Consider the following 17,228-nt stretch of genomic DNA (forward strand, 5'->3'; position numbering starts at 1 on the left):
AAATTGTACGATTATTGTCTGTGTAGCATTTTCAAATTTCGACAGGGATATTACACTCTCAGATGCTTTCATTTACTTGAAAATTTGAAAAATTTAAATTAAGTTAAATAAATTTGAGCTGATCATAAAAATATTACTACTGTAGACTGAATTTTTCTGACACAGTAATCTGAGTTATTGATTTATATGTAATAAATACCCAATTAAAGAATAATGTGAAAGTCATCATTATGAGTGTGTTCCACAAGCTACTCATAGTAAAACTAAAGTAAAACAGAAATAAAATTTACACGCACTTGTGTATTCACAGTGTTACTCAAAGTTACCACGAGTAGCTCGTGGAACAGACCTTATATGAACCATATGAATACAGAAATTTGTAATAAACAGTTCGATCACAATAAAAGATTCAATTGTGAATGTACAATAATTCATCTTGTTAACGTTGACATTAGAAAAAAAGAGACAACATAATATATAAATGATTTTGACAGCGGTAAAAAGGAGCGCGAAATGGAGATGCTAAATTCACCTCAAATGATAATTACCGAAAGTCAAAGCATAACAGGCAAAAAAAAATTTCATCAAGTGTAGAGAAGGAAAACGCATCAAAGTAAAAGTTCTAAATTCTGTTCTATCTTGGGAGTTTGTAAAATAGCATTTCTATATTGAATGTAAATTATATTATATAAATTCTGAGAAATTACATGTAGTTTGAAAACAAATGAATTAATTCAATATCTCCAAACATAAAAAACACGTTCGTTAAGAAGCAATAGACAAAACGAGCGGAGTCCCAATTAGCTACGTGCGACAACCCGCATTGAATTTTATGATTCCGATTTTTGGTCTTAAGGAAAAATATATTAATTGAAGTCGCAATTTTATAACAAAAAAGAAAGAAAACAGCAGACGAAGGGATCGTGCAGAATTTGCATTGATGGTAATGCATGCTAGAAAACCGCAACGTTTGAATGATGGGTAATATTAATAATAATCATTTGTAGATTAAAATTTGTTTCAGCTTTTTGAATTTATTTACTACTTTTCTTACGAGTTTTTTCTTAACACTTTATTTATTTATTTGTAAAACGTTTTAGCTGGCATTTTTCCGCTTTATATCATTACCTGGCCATTCTTATGGCTTTGATTTCATAATCTGCTTTGTGTTTATTTTTCCACCTTACTTGCTCTCTCTCCCTTTGAATTTTTTTTTTTTCATTGGTTCTGTCGTTTTCCGATTTCTTTTAGGTGGAAAAATAAAAAATGTCTGAATTAAATTTTTTTTGCTCCAAATTGTATGTGAAATTTTCATAATTTCCCCGCAATTTAGTGAATAAAAATATTTGTTTTTGTTAGAATAAATTTGTTAAATGTGAAAACATATGCCATTTCCGCCATTTTCGGCTTTTTGTCAACATTCTTATATAGCCAGTAATTGGATTCTGTGTATCTGAATTCGTCATATTTTCAGTCATCTGTTCTTCAACAAATTCCTCATATGCGGTAATTATATCGACATATTTACATTATGTATATATGTTAACACAATTAATATTTTAATTTTGATTAATTTTTTCGGTTTTAATTTATTTTTTATTTGTTTGTAAATTTTCAGAACATTTGGCCTGCCTTGCCTGCCTTTAACGTTTGTTCCCATTTGCTGTTCTCTACGGAGCTTGTGCACTCAATCGACAGAAAATTTGCAATTAATTAATTCCATAATTGAATAGTGCATTTTCTTCACTTCTTTAAATATGTGTCACTATTCATATGCACATATTTTTCCAAAAATTCCTTTCGGAAGTGAATTCAAAAGAATAAGCTAAGAAATGGAATAAATATATATCTTAGCTGTGGAGCGATATAGTATGGCAAGTAGATATTGTCACAAAGTTTATTGATGTTACGTGTAACCAAGGTCAGTAATTATATGCTGACTCGTCTTTAGTGATTTCTTGTTTTTAAGAAACTTCAATTGAAAACAAAATAGAGTTCAGTATCAGATTAATAATTAGCCTCACAGCGAAAAGCATTTGTTTACTGTTTGCAACAGAAATTGCGATAAATTTTCTATTAATTTGAAAGAATTACTTATTAATTTAAAAGAATTAAAGTATTTTAATATTATTCTTGCTTTCATCAAAATTAATTAATTGTATCTTGTGATTTTACGACCGTCCGGGTCTACGTTCTGTAGCTGCTCATATTTTCATATGGATAAATGCTACTTCCTCCCCCTGGACACTGGATCAATTGCAAGAACTTTATCTTGTACACCTTAACCAGCAAATGTTTTTGTATTAATTGTAACAAATTATCTATAACTCTCGTAGTTAACTTCTCCCTAATCGTCTTAAGCACATTTAATAATTAAAATTAATATGCTCCCAACTTCTTGCTTCTTTTGTTATTAAATATATCCAGTTTAATGAATATAAAAGTTTCAAAAGTGATTCGTGATCTTACAGAATGTTTTGGAGAATTGTTTACTATCGAACTACAAATATTAAGAAAGTACACTGAATGTTTATTAATTATAAACTAAAAACAATATCGAACTTCAAAATATTCCTTTCCTTATAATTAATATAATCTTTTGGTTTTGTTTAATCGAAATGTTTGTGTATCATATTAATAATAGTAGTATATATTTTAATTGATATTAGTTTCTGAAATAGTGTACTGTGTTTTCAAAATTACGATTCTATATTCTTAGAGTCATGTTCAAAAATATTACTGTGTCGAAAATTATATATGTATGTATGTGATCCTTTCATTGCAGTAAAGAGTACTTCAGTTAACACTCCTTGATAGTCCATTGCTTCAGTAAAAATATGTTCTTGATAAATTCCTATTAAATGTTGCTTTCTTCAAAAGGGAAATTCTACCCTAAGATAATCTATAAATACTTTAATCCATTTTTTTCCTAGTGGTTAGCTTTTGTACGTTATTGGGCACTGGATATATACTTAAAACGCGCCACTGCTGATTGCTGAATGATATGCAATTAATGTTGTTTAATGTACATAAATTATAATAGTAATGGCTTAGGCCTTTATGTACTGCGACTAGCTTGATCTGTTGATCTACATAAACTATAACATAACTGCATTCAGCTACATATATATATCGTCAATATGAAATAACCTGTGTAGATTATTTCTTATTTCTATAGGACTATATACTTAATTTAAACAAACAGTTGTTTTTGTATATAATTTTTATTGCAAAGGAAATTGGGTTGTAACGCAGTTAAATAGGAAATGATCAATTATTTGGTAATAGATTTTCGCAGTTTATTCTTTAACTTAAACTTGCAACTCTTTCACAAATATCTTTCAGTCAGATATCCTAAGAAGACACTGGACACCGGCTTAGATATGCTGCAATACCAAACCCAATCGATTTGTGAAACATGTACGTCAGCATTATTCTTCAATAAAATAATATATATGGGCAGTACTTATATATAAAAGGGAGCTTCATTCAACAGATTTATATTATTTTCTGTGTTAAACCAACTTAAGCTACCAACAAACCGCCTCCAAAGTTTTGGCTCAATAAAACAACACTCGAACCTCTTAAGATCTTACCAGAAATCATCAACGTTAAATATTTTCTCTTCAGAAATAAAAACAGAATTCTTGGCTGTTTTATGTCGTATATATATGCTGTTTTGCAAAGTACAATATATCTTATGAGAATCTTTCAAATCGGTCTTTGACAGCGTTTTTCTTTAAACCAGTCGATAACAACCAGCAGGGTTTCAAGAACGGCCAGCTCTACGTCCCGAAGTCATTCTTCAAATTCGACGAACAAGTCCACAACCATAAGAGACTACACAAGCAAGCAAATCATTCCGGATTACAACAAAAACAATTGAATTACCAACTAATTTTTGATAGAGACTATTTTAGACAAACCAGCTCGAATATTGGGTGTTTTCTTCAATTGAAACTTTTTGTCAATTATGTTTTTGTTATTGTTTGTGCGATTTGTGTTGTAGTTTTCTTTTAATTTGATCACATTATCCAATTTACGAAAAATTGCATAATTTATATATCCATATCTGCATCATTTTAATACAAATTTTCTTTGATTGATAGTCTTAATTTGTTTTTCTTTATAGATTGTGTTTACTTCTCTTGTTTTGCAGTCATACCGTACCTAATCTTTTTTTTTTATTAAATTTGCAAAGAGTTTAAATAAATTTCGACGTTATGATGACGTTTGCTGCATCTTTTAACATAAACATTTTAAACTAATTTTTCAACATTCGTTATTAATATTGCAATTTGTACTCTTATTCTTTTTATCTATGAGTATATATGTTTTAGCTAAAATTTGTTGTAGTTTTGTGCTTTACAGAAGAACAATGCGTTTCTTTCATATGTTGAACCAAAACAGATGGTGAATACATTGTTTTTCTCCCCCATATTGGCAGTATTTTTTTTCTGGATAACAATCTAGATAAACAATTTGGAGTGTTAGCACCACATTTAGCATTTTAACATTTTGTAATGTCAATAAATCTGCTTTCCTTGGTAAATAAAAAAAAAAATATACTTTAATGTCTTAAGATCCTTTACAATATCTGTATGCTATTATTATGTCGCTCTTATGGAATAAATAGTGTATAGTGATATTTCACTAGAAGATTGGAAGTGAACATTTAAATATTTATTCTTATAATAATTGTTATATATAATTAGATAACTATGATTGTAGTACTAACCTTCCATTTTTAGATTTTCAGATGTACTAGTACCTCTATAACACCTGCCTTGCACTTTTGTATATATTGAAAAGACAGAAATATTTTAAATAAACATTTATTTATTCTTACAATAATTCTTTGAATATATAAATAGACTTTTGGCTGTTCTAGTACAATGTAACCATAACACCTGCTTTGCAAATTTTATATATTATATATTGAAAAGGCAGAAATTTTACTTCTGGTTTTGTGAATTTTTATTAAATATTTTATCTATTGAGATGACGATTAATATATAAAACCTATTAAGACAATGAAGGTAAAGAGTTTACGCACCAATATCGTTTTAACGACCCATCTCAAATCCGATTAATCACAGAAAATGTTACAAGTATCCTTCCAACGGCCGACATTTTGGCCTTTATTCGAAAGGCGGAATGTCTTCTATTCGGTTATGGTCTGTTGCATCACTAAAGTTTAATCATGTTCGCAGTGCTCCGCTTTGTTGGGAGCTTCGTTAATCCTGTTTATTCCTTCCACTTCTTCCAGAGAGATACTGTATTCCATTAAATCAACAATTGCTGTCTTGTTAAGATTGTAGGACAGGCCAAAGTGTTTCTTTAGAAAAACTAAACAATATTGTTGTTTTTAATCTTCTTATATTTTTATTTTTATTTTTATTTATTTATAATTTTTTTATAATAATTATGATAATTATCTTTTATGAGTCGTTGTAGATTCGTTTTCAAGTCAAAAGGCAAAAATATATTTCCATTGAAATTTGTTTACATTTATTTTAGTACTTAATTTCATTTTGTTAGTTCCTTTGCACCTGAATCGAAATGTATATGAGAATGTCAAACAACAGTTGCTTTCATCTAACCCCCGCCCACAGGAGGATTTAGGCATGTTACCGACATTTCTCCCAATGCAACAAAGATGAACACACAAGCGAACCTACAAACTATCCTGTTAAATTTTCCACCCTGCAAAAGATGACTAGAATTTATAAATTTTTTGCTTCTATGTAAATTTATATTAATTTAAAAAAATATTGAATTGCAGTTGAACTATTTATTTTATATAATTTATTATACATTTATGCTTAAATTTAATATATTTTAATTTTCAAATATTTAATAAATTTTTTTTTTTGCAGCTACTTTGAGAAGCATCAATCCCATTCTTATCAGGTGAGTTTCGAAGGATTAAAACAATTGCCTACTTGTTTAATTGTTCTTGTCGAGTTTTTAAAGTGAATAGTTTTAATAGAGTTTTAGTTAAACTAAAGTTAATTTTAGTTCGTTTTATTTATCTTAAGTTATTTAGAGGAAAGTAGTTTTAATATTTTTTAATTGTGTTGGTATAACAAAAAATATGTTTTGTTTTCTTCCTGTCATTTTTTTATTGTTGTTAAAATTTAGTTGCCACTTTCGGCTTTTTCCTCAAACACAAGAGTTTTTGAGAATTCAAAAATAAGTTGATTAAAGAATATATTTATTTTTATGTGATATATTGAAATGTCAATGACTTTTAATATGTACGAAAGTTGGGATTTAATTGCAGCTTATGTTAAAAATGTAAGTGCCAAAATAGAAGTAATATCAAGAAAATGGTTCAACCATTTCATAACAAAAGTTCTAAATAAATAGTTCATGTCAACAATAATAAAAGTGGTTGCAAACTGTTGAATTGAGTAGTTATTCTCTTCAAATTAGTCTTAGATGATTTTTAATTAAATAAACCTATGTTGTTCTAAAACGTAATTTTTTAACGTAAATTTTTAATGTAGTAGTACTCACAAATCTCATCAATACTGTAATATTTATATGTATTCAAAGTACTCCATATTTTGTTCGGGTTTCCTAATTGGTTTTATCAAAAAATAGAAACTATTTTCGAACATGTTAATGAAATCCTTTGTTAAACAGCAGAACTGTTATACATGACGCATTAAGAAACAACTCTTATAATTTAGGGTGTTAAAGCTATTAATTCGTTCTATATTATTTCTTATATACAATATGTATATAGTAGAATAGGGTTTATTCAGATAATACGCACCATCTTCTACCAGGATACCAGTGATAAGTTGTCTATCGAAAACACAAAGAACAAAGTGTGACTATTTGTGGTGTTATAATTTGTAATTTATTCCATGCTATTTGTTATGTCCTATATGTATGGGAGAAGAATATTATACAGTATAACATATTAAGATAATATGTATAATTATTTAACAGTAATAGATTGCTCACCATAAACATAACGCTGTAAATATTTAGGGTGTTATAACTAGCAAAACATTCCATTATACTTCTTATGTGTTGTATGCTATATGCTATATAGTATAACAGATAATATCAGTAAATGACTTTCATTCGTAAACACTTAGGACTTTAAAATTTCAATAATTGGGGAATTATTACATTAATTTCTTCCATGTTATTAGATTCTATTCAGATATTACGTATAATCTTAATAATAGTAATAAAATTCTCATTGTAAACAGACAGAAATGTTAAGTTTAAATGTTATGAGTATTCTAACCATTAATTATTTTCTTTATATTTCCTATACATTATATCCAATTATTCTTATGATTATTAAAGGAAAATAAACGTAAACTTTGTTTCCGATATCTGTAGCTTAAGCTTAAAACAGTCTTATCTATGTCAACAGAGATCAAATGCTTTGTTTTAGAATGTAAACCAATCTAAATGCTTTTAGTTTTAATAAAATAATTAAATCACAATATGATAATAAAATAATTAACTCAATTCTGGTTCGCAAGTACAAAATATATGGGTTCAATCAGTCATATAAAGTCAATATTATATACAATTTATTTTATTTACAATATAAATTGGTTTGGGCAAAAAGTACTCAGCGTATTTTTTCGACAAAATTGAAAACATTTTGAACATGTTTACATTGAAACTGAATTTTCAGGTTTGCTGTAGGGTGTATTCACTCTACAATTTGTATTGTCTATTAATATTTTATTATTCTAAATAATTTGAGAAGCACAGATTTCATTAATGCTATTTATAAGCAAAAACAAATTTGCAACAACAACGTAGCTGTTATCTGTATTATAGAAACTTTATTAAAGTCGTTGATGTTTATTTCAATTATTATACAATATTTTTGTAAGACACTATTATACTGGATCCAATTTTCATCATCGGTTACCTTACACCATATGATTTAAAGCAGCGCAACAATTGATCTTCAATTTCTTAGTAGTATTGTGATCATAATTTTATCTACTTTTTTGGTAATAGGCTAATCAGAGTATAGACAGTCAATAGTACTACCATTTCACACGTTTGCACTTTCAATTTAAACTAATAGAAAAAACAGTGAATATTTTTTGCCCACACTAATATTTCTGAATTGAAAATAATTTTACTAGGTTTCTAGTATTTAAGCTATTTATTTTACTTCTAAGAATTTATTGCAGAATGTTATATATCAAATAATTTTTAATTTAGTTTTATAATATATATTATTAATTTTAGATTATTGTTTATTTTTTTTTTTTTTTTTTTTGGTTTCATTAATATCGGTTGTTGGAGTTGTAATATAATAATGCAGCAAATAATATAATTAAAAATATGAAATACAATTTAAACAATGTCTGACAGCTTTGGTATAAACTTTGCCAATAGATTAAGAATATAATAAATATTCATTCAGTCTAAGTAAAAAATATATATTTAAAAAATTTTACAAGAATTACAACTAATGATTTACCTATGTTTTTATATAATTATGGTTTATTAAAATATTAAATTCAATTAGAATTATTTTGCTATTTGTTGTTAAGAGAAAATAATTTTTATTGTTAGTAGAAAATAATATACACTATTTTTTTTAACTATTTTTTTTTTATACTTAATGGACTAAATATATCTTTTTATGTTTTTATTCACAAACTCTTTTTCGTAAGACTACTTGGTTGATTACTTATACACTTATATAGATATCATACAAATCATTAATGTGCTATGTAATAGTACTTTAAGAAAAATGGTATATTTACTCTAATGACATTAATAAATAGAATGAGAGACGGGAATGTTTTTCTTTTATTTTATAACCATTTTCAGGATTTATTTCTGAATTATAAATTCATATAAACTATATAATAACTTAAGTTTATATAAAAACTAAATATCCCTGTTAATATTATACATGCAACTTACTAAATCTTTTAATAATGGATATTAATTATCCATTATTAAACATCGAGCAATGGGCCAATAGGCCTAAGTGGTTCCACCAGCGAGCGCCGGTACAACCTAACCTAATCTATGTGCACAGCGCACCATATGAAAATGCTGTTTGTACAGATTTAAATTTGCAGAACGAAAATAAAGTGATACATTAAATAGAACAGTACGTATTCGAAAACTATAACCACCACTTCGAAAAAGTCGAACATTTTCGAATATTTGAAGTGTTCGGTAAAAGAAATATTTGAATTCGATTAAACTCGAAGAACTAGTCATGTATCGTAATGCTTAAACGCTTTGAGACACTAATTCTAATAAATTAGCATTTAAATATGGTTTAATCAACTTTGAGGCCACTATACCATGATCATACCTTAGACAAGCAGACAGACAACTGTTAATTTTCATCCTTTTATGTTCATTTGAACTATATTCAAAGTATAAGCTTAAAAAATCTTAAAAAAATACTGGTGTCTGAGTGTCAGTAATAAATCTTTTCATAGATTTACAACAATACTTATTACATTTATTTTTACATCTACATGTTGTTGTTGTAACCCACCGGGACCTGCTTATGGAGTCCCTTTGGGAGGTGTTGAACGGTACTTGGTCGTCGTAGATGACGAGTGGCTCCGGGACGTAGACCCGACCGTTCTTGGAACTTTACATCTACATGGGCGTTTAGTTCCATGTGGTATCAATATAGGGGACCAATAAGTTTATGCATGGCTTACGGCCAGCTAGTTTAACGTAACCCTACCTAACTTATATAAGCTCTTCTTGCTGTATGTTTTTATATATCAATTGTAGAATATAATTTTATAAATAAACCAGTTAAATTTGAAAAGTATTTGTTTTTTAATACTAATTGCTGCATTTGTATAATAACTTTAATTATAAGATGTAAAATATATGCATCATTTATTTATAAGTTACCACTAAATTGCTTTACTAAGAGTTTCCTTTGTTATAGTAGCAATCAAGTTAAAAATCACGCCTATGAAATCATAACAAAAGGACAATTTTGTAAAAGTGTGGATGACTTTATACGAACTTCTGCACCGCAATAAATTTTTAATACATAAATTAAAACTTAAATATCAATCGCTTTGACTTTAAAAGAAATCAAAACAAAACTAAACAAAACAAAAACAAATGAGAAAATCATAAAAGGTAATCAATCAATCATCTTCTCGCCTTCATATTATAACATAAAGGGGCTTAAGCCCAAAAAAAAAAGTAATAAAGTAATAGTTTCAACAAAACTTTAATTTAAACAAACAAAAAAGTTTTATTAAAAGAGTTCTCATCACAGTTTATGACTACCACAAATAGTATAACTGTAGACTTATCACTGGCACCCGGCTGTAACAAAAATGCTGCTGTCGGGCTGTGTCGCATAGATGTAAGTAGCATTATTTTAGTTTCAGCGCTAGCACATTTGTAAACATTTAAAAAACAAAAAAACAAAAAAAAAAAAATAAAAAAAAAAATTAATAATATTTATTCATCATAACTACTTTTTTAATTAATGGAAACAAATACAGTCGAAATGGTTTTAAATAATTTATGGGCTCATTGTTTTTAATCTATTTATCCAAATTGTGTTATTGTCAAATTGAAAACTAATCCAAATTCGACTGTGTTACGACTGTAAATATATAAAAACTTATATTCTAATATCTATATTGCATTCGTTGTTTCTATGAAATTGGTAAAAAAAAAAATTTTTATTGGCCAGTTTTGTCTTGTTCCATATTTTTGTATTTTGAAATCTTGCCTCTTTGCTGCCTATCTAATTAGATATTATTTATTATTAACAATTATATATATTAATTTATTTCAGAGTTCCAAATACAGTTCAAAACGCGAATATGAACGTGAACGTTCATCGAATTATAGGGATCGTGATATCTCACCCATTGGTGGAGGCTCATTAAATAATGGTAACAGTTCATCGTATCGATCACACACGCCTGAATTAGATTCACCGTCATCAAGGCACGGTGGATCACACGATATACGCGATCGTGGCGATCACCGTGGTAGCGGATTCAGTTACATTCAGAAAATGAGGGATAGAGATCGTGATGTCTACAAAAAAGATAAATATTCTTCAGGTAACTTTCAATGTAAATATCAGATGTAGTAACTTTTTATTTTCAAATAACTAACCGTTATTATTTTTAATTGAAATAGATAAACGCGATAGAAGGGGAGGTAATGATAGAGAATCAGAATCGCATCGCACTAACCACGATCGGATTGATAGACGTGGTGGCGGAACGAAGCTTATTTCATCAAGTAGTGGTGAAAAAAGATCGGGTTCAGATGATCGCGATAGAGATCGCGAAAGAGATTTAAGAGATAATAAACGCGATAGAGGTTCAGATCGTGATCGGGATAGAGAAAGAGATCGTGAAAGAGATAGAGAACGCGAACGTGAAAGAGAAAGAGATAGAGATCGCAGTGATAGAGGCGAACGTGAAAGAGAACGGGGAGGGGGAGATCGTGGTGAACGGATAGTGAGATATGGTGATTGGAGTGAACATGTTAGTTCTTCTGGTAAGTAAAAACAATTAATAAGAATATTTAAATAGAGTTCGTTCAAAGATTTTTGTGTTGCTGATTTTATTTGGTATAGAAAAACGCAGTTAAATAATGCACTTGTTTGTAGAGTTGCCTAAAATAAAATTAAATTAAAATCGAATAGTATTATAATAGCTAAAAATTAAAAAAAAATATTTACTGCTACATCATTACAGATTATCGTCAGACTGGACGGATGTTTATCTTTTCGATTAGAAATAAGAGTCTTTTTTTACATAGGCTAGTGATAGGTTACCTAACATAATGACATACTCTCAGTTACTATCTTAATTAGAACGGACCTTATATTGTGACATTATGATATCTGTTTGCAAGGTGATGACACCTTTTGACTTTATCTGTTAAGTATATGTAATAGACAATAGTATAGGTACTATTAGTACCTATGAATAATGAGATTGTGGATATACTTTTCCGAGAATTTTTAGCGATTTCTTTAAATGATAGTATCTCAACAAAAAAATATTGAAGATATGTTAAGCTCGCAGTACTTTTCTGTATGGTTTGTGTTGACTTCTATTGTTTATGTTACTCTTAAGCGATGTAACTTGCAGTAAAAAACATATGTTAAGATTGTTGTGAAAGCCAGTAAAGGAAGTATTATCGCAGTATTATCGCTCCATTGTGAGCTTTATTTTTCTGTATGATCAAAATATTCACTGAGTTTTTAATGGTATATTATCAAAACGAAACGGAAATATTTTGTAAATATGAAATATCCCTCCTTTTTAATACAATATTACATTGTTTTATATTATGATTGAATAAATTAAACAGAAATATTTGTTTTACTGCTTATAATATATTCTCTTTGATAATATTATATTTTTTTTTTATTTTATCTGTTATACGAACTATACGGCACTTTAAAGTTTTTTTAACTTCATTCTCATGGCGGGTTAACAATCGCGATATAAATTATAACATAAAAAAATGATCAATTTTTAGATGTCCTTAAAATATATTATTTTCTTTTTAGGAAAAATGTATTACTATAACTGTAAAACTGAAGTCTCTCAATGGGAGAAACCAAAGGAATGGATTGAAAGAGAAAGGTTGGTAAAATTTTTTGTAAAACCTTACACATTTTTGCTTTACTTTATAATGAAAAATATTTATAAATATTTAGAAACCTGGCGCGAGATCAACATAGAGAAAAGGATTATCGAGATAAAGATCGTGACAGGGACCGTGATGATCGTTTTGTAAGATCTGGTAGGTTAAAAATAAATATTTGATTCCTGTTAAAAACTACAATATAATTTGCTTTTGATTCTTGCAGCATATACGAAACATTCCAGTTCTCGAGCAAGCTCACGACTGAGGTGGAATTTTGATAATGATAATGGAGCACCAAGTCAGAGAAGGCGAATAGATGGTAAGATTAAATGATAAAAATTTAACAGTTTATAAATTATGAAGTTTGTATTTAATTAAGAAATTATATAAATTTTATTGATTTTTATTTAATCTCTCTAAAATTGGTTTAGCGAGGATATATTTATGTTTTAGTATAATTTGTTTAAATTTTACTACTTCTAACCACTATTAAAATAGTATCAAAAATTTTAACGATACTACTACTAATGTGTTATATTATTTTTATATTATTTAATACAAATAAATTAATATTTAATCATTTATAGGTCGACTAGAAAATACTGATATGGATATCAGTCCAGGTGATTCAACTCCCACTTCAGAGGCCAGCTATCCACTAACTGGCACACCTACAACACACGGTGTTGGTGGATCCCAGCAAAACGACCAATCATCTATTCCGTCTTCAACAATTGGTTTGCCTAATGCGCTGCCTAGATTATCTTCGCATCCTAATACAACAAATATGTCGGCATCAACAACTGCGTCAGGCTCGGCATTACATTACTCTGCTGCAGGTGTTACCGGTAGCAGTGGCATGGTTGTTGGTGGTGCAACTATGCTACCGACAACTGGGCTCTCGTCTGTATCGGTGTCATCAACATCAGCAGCAGTTGCAGGCATTCATGTTCAAAATAACTATCATAGGAAAATAGATACAGTGACGATGCTGCAACAAGGACAACATTTAGCTACAAACGTATCGCCAAATGTAAGAATATTTTTTATAGCTCATAATATTCTTTTTTATATACTAAACGATTTCTACTAAACGATTTCAAACAGGACACAAGTTTACCATTATCATCAACAAATCAAGTGGATCATCATTTAAATTCAAATACTCCAGGTCCCCCGAAAATGGGTACAATGGATCAAGATTTATTGAGTAACCTGCAAAAAACATCAATTTTAATGAGACAGCATTCACATCACCATTATTTAATGACTTGTGCTGCAGAAATGTTACCTGCTAACACAGTGTCTTCTATTGATGCAACAAATCATGCATTAGGTTCCAATGCTGTACCCCCCGGAGTAATTACGCTGAGGTATGTAAAAGTAAAAATCAAATATTTTAAATAAACTATTTAACTTTAAATATGCTTTCTTTTTGTTTTCAGGGATAATTCGATGAATTCACCTTTATACAATTTAACTCATGCTATGTCACCTATGAGCTATACAAAAAGTCCTAGCACATCTGTGAATAGTGTAGCTAACGCTAGTAGCGTTCATTCAAATAATGTAGGTGTACCTATTGGAATGGGTGTTGTATCAGCACCATATCCTTGTAATACACCATTTGGACTTAAGACTGCGGAGGGCGGTAACACTATCAACCATGCAATTGGCAATAGCGGTATTTGTCCCTCATCTAGCTTAACGAATATTGCTGCCATTGGAAGTTCTAGTGGCGTAGGCATAGTTTCTGGTGAAGGACCACCAACACCTACACAAGAACTAGATATAAGTAGTTCGGTTATAGAGCAACAGCAACGAAAGCGTAAGTAAAAAATTTTATGCTTATGCATATTTATTTATTTTATTATTTCAAACAGTAGAGAGTACAACATCTGCATCATTAAGTTCTTTGCAAAGCTGTGTTGCATCATCAGTACAAGTTGGGCGGCCACAAGGTCCTGAAATATCACCGAAACTGGCAAAATATTTTAGAGGCGATTTAATAATGCATGTGACCAACTGGCAGGCTGATATTATAGAAAAACAGGTAAGCTTTAAAATTGTAAAATTGTTTAAGATATTATGAATATGTTTTTAACAAAATTATTTCTGTTGTAATTGCTAGGCGCAAAAATGTTCAGAAGAAACACACGTATTTGGAGATTTACAGTGCACAAAAGTTTCTACAGACTTAAAATGTGCTAGAAGTTTGGTTAGAGTAACCGAAATATCATCAACATTACAAGATCAAAAGTAAGTTTTTTAATTAATTTTTTAAGCTATATATACATTTATTTGTGAACTGTTCAATTAATACCTAATATTCATATATATTCATCGTGAATACTTCTCTTGTGTATCTTGTTTTCAATGGTCTGTTCAGATTTCCAAACTACTGTAGTAGAGTATAGTATAGTATTTTTATTTTAATTTTAGTTCAAAAACAGTATAAATATTCAATCTTAAAACTAATCTTACACGTTTATTTATGCTATTAATAAATAAATTACGAAATATTTACACATTAAAATATTGTTAAACTATTAAACTAAAGGCATGGCCTAAATGCCGTCTGCCAAATGAAGATATTAGGACTTAATGAAATCAACTGTGGTACAGTTGTTTAGAAAATTTAATAAAAATAATGTAATTTATTGAATTTAAGAAAATAAAAATACTTTAATTTAATTATTAGATTAATAATTAATATTATTTAATCATATTACAATCAATTATTAATATATTTATATTTTTTTCAGATTAATGTATCTACGTGAACAGATTCGCGTGATAGAGGAATCAAAATCACAAAACTCTTTTATGTCTGATGATCTTTAGCCAATAAATTAGTTATACTGAAGAATTAAGCAGATTAATAAATCAACAAATAATAATTTTAAACAGAAAACATCAATTTAGCTGATTCAATTTTTTTAAGTAACTAACAATAACTGATTGCAAATTGCAAATTGCTAATTGCTAGATGAGGAACAGCATTGATTGATACATTGTGACAACAAATACAACAAAGAAAATAAAACAACCTGTGACTGTTATGATTACAGTATATAGAACGCGTTAGAAGCGAAGATTATAAGTAATTATAGTAATATTATTTATTAGTACTAAATAATAATTATACGATTACTAATAATAATATAAACGCAATAAGCAAAATTAAATTTACATAAAAACAATAAAATAATAAAAAAAAATAATTAAATGTTCAAAACTATTCCTATCGAAATTCAAATCAGAAGAAAATTAAATAATTTTTTGTGCTGCTTTGGAAAAATTGTAAAGAAATAATCTAACAATGTAGTGGGCGCAATTACCATTTGGAAGAATTTGAATTTATAATAAATTTAATTTTCTTTTTATTTTTGTAATTGCAAAACACAATTAGACATAATTTTTCAATGTTTTTATGTTATGTTTAAATTTTAATATACCCATTATGTGTATCATATGGTATCACACACAACTTCAACACCACAAATTACTTACCTTATCATACCTACCACACACATACCTTATATAACCTTCATAATGAAAGTAACTCATCTAATTGAAAACAAATATAGTTAATAAATAAAAATAAAAAATGATTATTGTAAATGGATAAATATGGCGAAAAAATATGTTATTTTAAAAATATTTGTTGTATTATTGGATTGTGTAAATTCAAATGATAAATTTCATCCATACACTTGCTCCTTAAAATATCGCATACAAATCCTAATTTTCTCTTATAATATAAAGATTATTTTATATATATTTTTGTTTTATTTAATTTAAATTTAATGTAACAAATTTTGTTTATATTTATTATGTTAAAACTAAATTGCTTTTTTCAATTGTCAGTCTATATTCTTTTTATATATTTAAGCTAAAGGAAAAGATTCTGCACTTAAATTTACCATTTAGTTTTTTATTAGTATATTTAACGATGTAGATATATGTAAGCATATTAAATAGAATTATATAAAACAAAAAATAATCAAAATTTTTTATGTATTCTTTTTATTTTAAATTAATTTTGTAAAAATAATTGCGAAATATTAGTTATTCATTAATTTTTAATTTATTGGATTTTATAAATAAGTTGAATGGTGTTACAATTTTCAATTTAAAATATGAATTCCATATCAATTTTGTATATATTTTCTACTGATATTTTGTTATTGAATTTGTGTGCATACAAAATCAATGCAAAATAAAATTAAATTCGTCAAACCGTATTCAGAAAGTATTTTGAAATTTTCTATAAACTGCAATTTGAGATATTATTTTTATACACAATATTTAATTTATTTTTTTAAATAAAATATTGAGGTAAATTTCGGATCGAATATTGAGAATATTAAATTCGCATTTGAGTCAATGCGAATTGTTGTAATCAGTGCTATCGGTTCATCGTTAGAATAATCAACTTGATTCGCATTCGTTGCAAACAGTGAAACTCCAATGGAGGGAAGTGGTAGCCTACATTTGGTCTTCATAAATAATAGCTATGCTTGCTCAAACAATGATCTGATCGACTAACATCATAATCACACTCTCCGGTGAACTAATAATTGATCTGTATCAAT

The 17,228-nt window shown here is 28.1% G+C and overlaps 1 protein-coding gene across 5 annotated transcripts; it reads left to right on the forward strand.

The window, feature by feature from the left end:
* The first annotated feature begins 547 nt into the window (after nucleotides 1-547).
* Nucleotides 548-15,816, forward strand: LOC119671260 (WW domain-containing adapter protein with coiled-coil homolog). Of its 5 annotated transcripts, none has more exons than XM_038081807.1 (13): nucleotides 548-981; nucleotides 5,880-5,913; nucleotides 10,808-11,093; nucleotides 11,161-11,526; nucleotides 12,551-12,626; nucleotides 12,701-12,786; nucleotides 12,854-12,949; nucleotides 13,218-13,663; nucleotides 13,738-14,003; nucleotides 14,076-14,458; nucleotides 14,514-14,683; nucleotides 14,762-14,889; nucleotides 15,396-15,815. In XM_038081807.1, the coding sequence occupies exons 1-13, from the start codon at nucleotides 941-943 to the stop codon at nucleotides 15,472-15,474; spliced, it is 2,457 nt and encodes an 818-aa protein (XP_037937735.1). In that variant the 5' UTR covers nucleotides 548-940; the 3' UTR covers nucleotides 15,475-15,815. The 5 variants fall into 5 exon arrangements, with proteins under 5 accessions (XP_037937735.1, XP_037937733.1, XP_037937732.1 ...); XM_038081805.1 differs by having other exon boundaries at nucleotides 10,808-11,081; XM_038081804.1 differs by lacking the exons at nucleotides 548-981; nucleotides 5,880-5,913 and adding an exon at nucleotides 10,217-10,366 and having other exon boundaries at nucleotides 14,517-14,683; nucleotides 15,396-15,816.
* Nucleotides 15,817-17,228: the final 1,412 nt, after the last annotated feature.

The sequence above is a fragment of the Teleopsis dalmanni genome, chromosome 1, assembly GCF_002237135.1.
Source record: "Teleopsis dalmanni isolate 2A chromosome 1, ASM223713v2, whole genome shotgun sequence".
NCBI classification, from domain to species: Eukaryota; Metazoa; Arthropoda; class Insecta; order Diptera; family Diopsidae; genus Teleopsis; species Teleopsis dalmanni.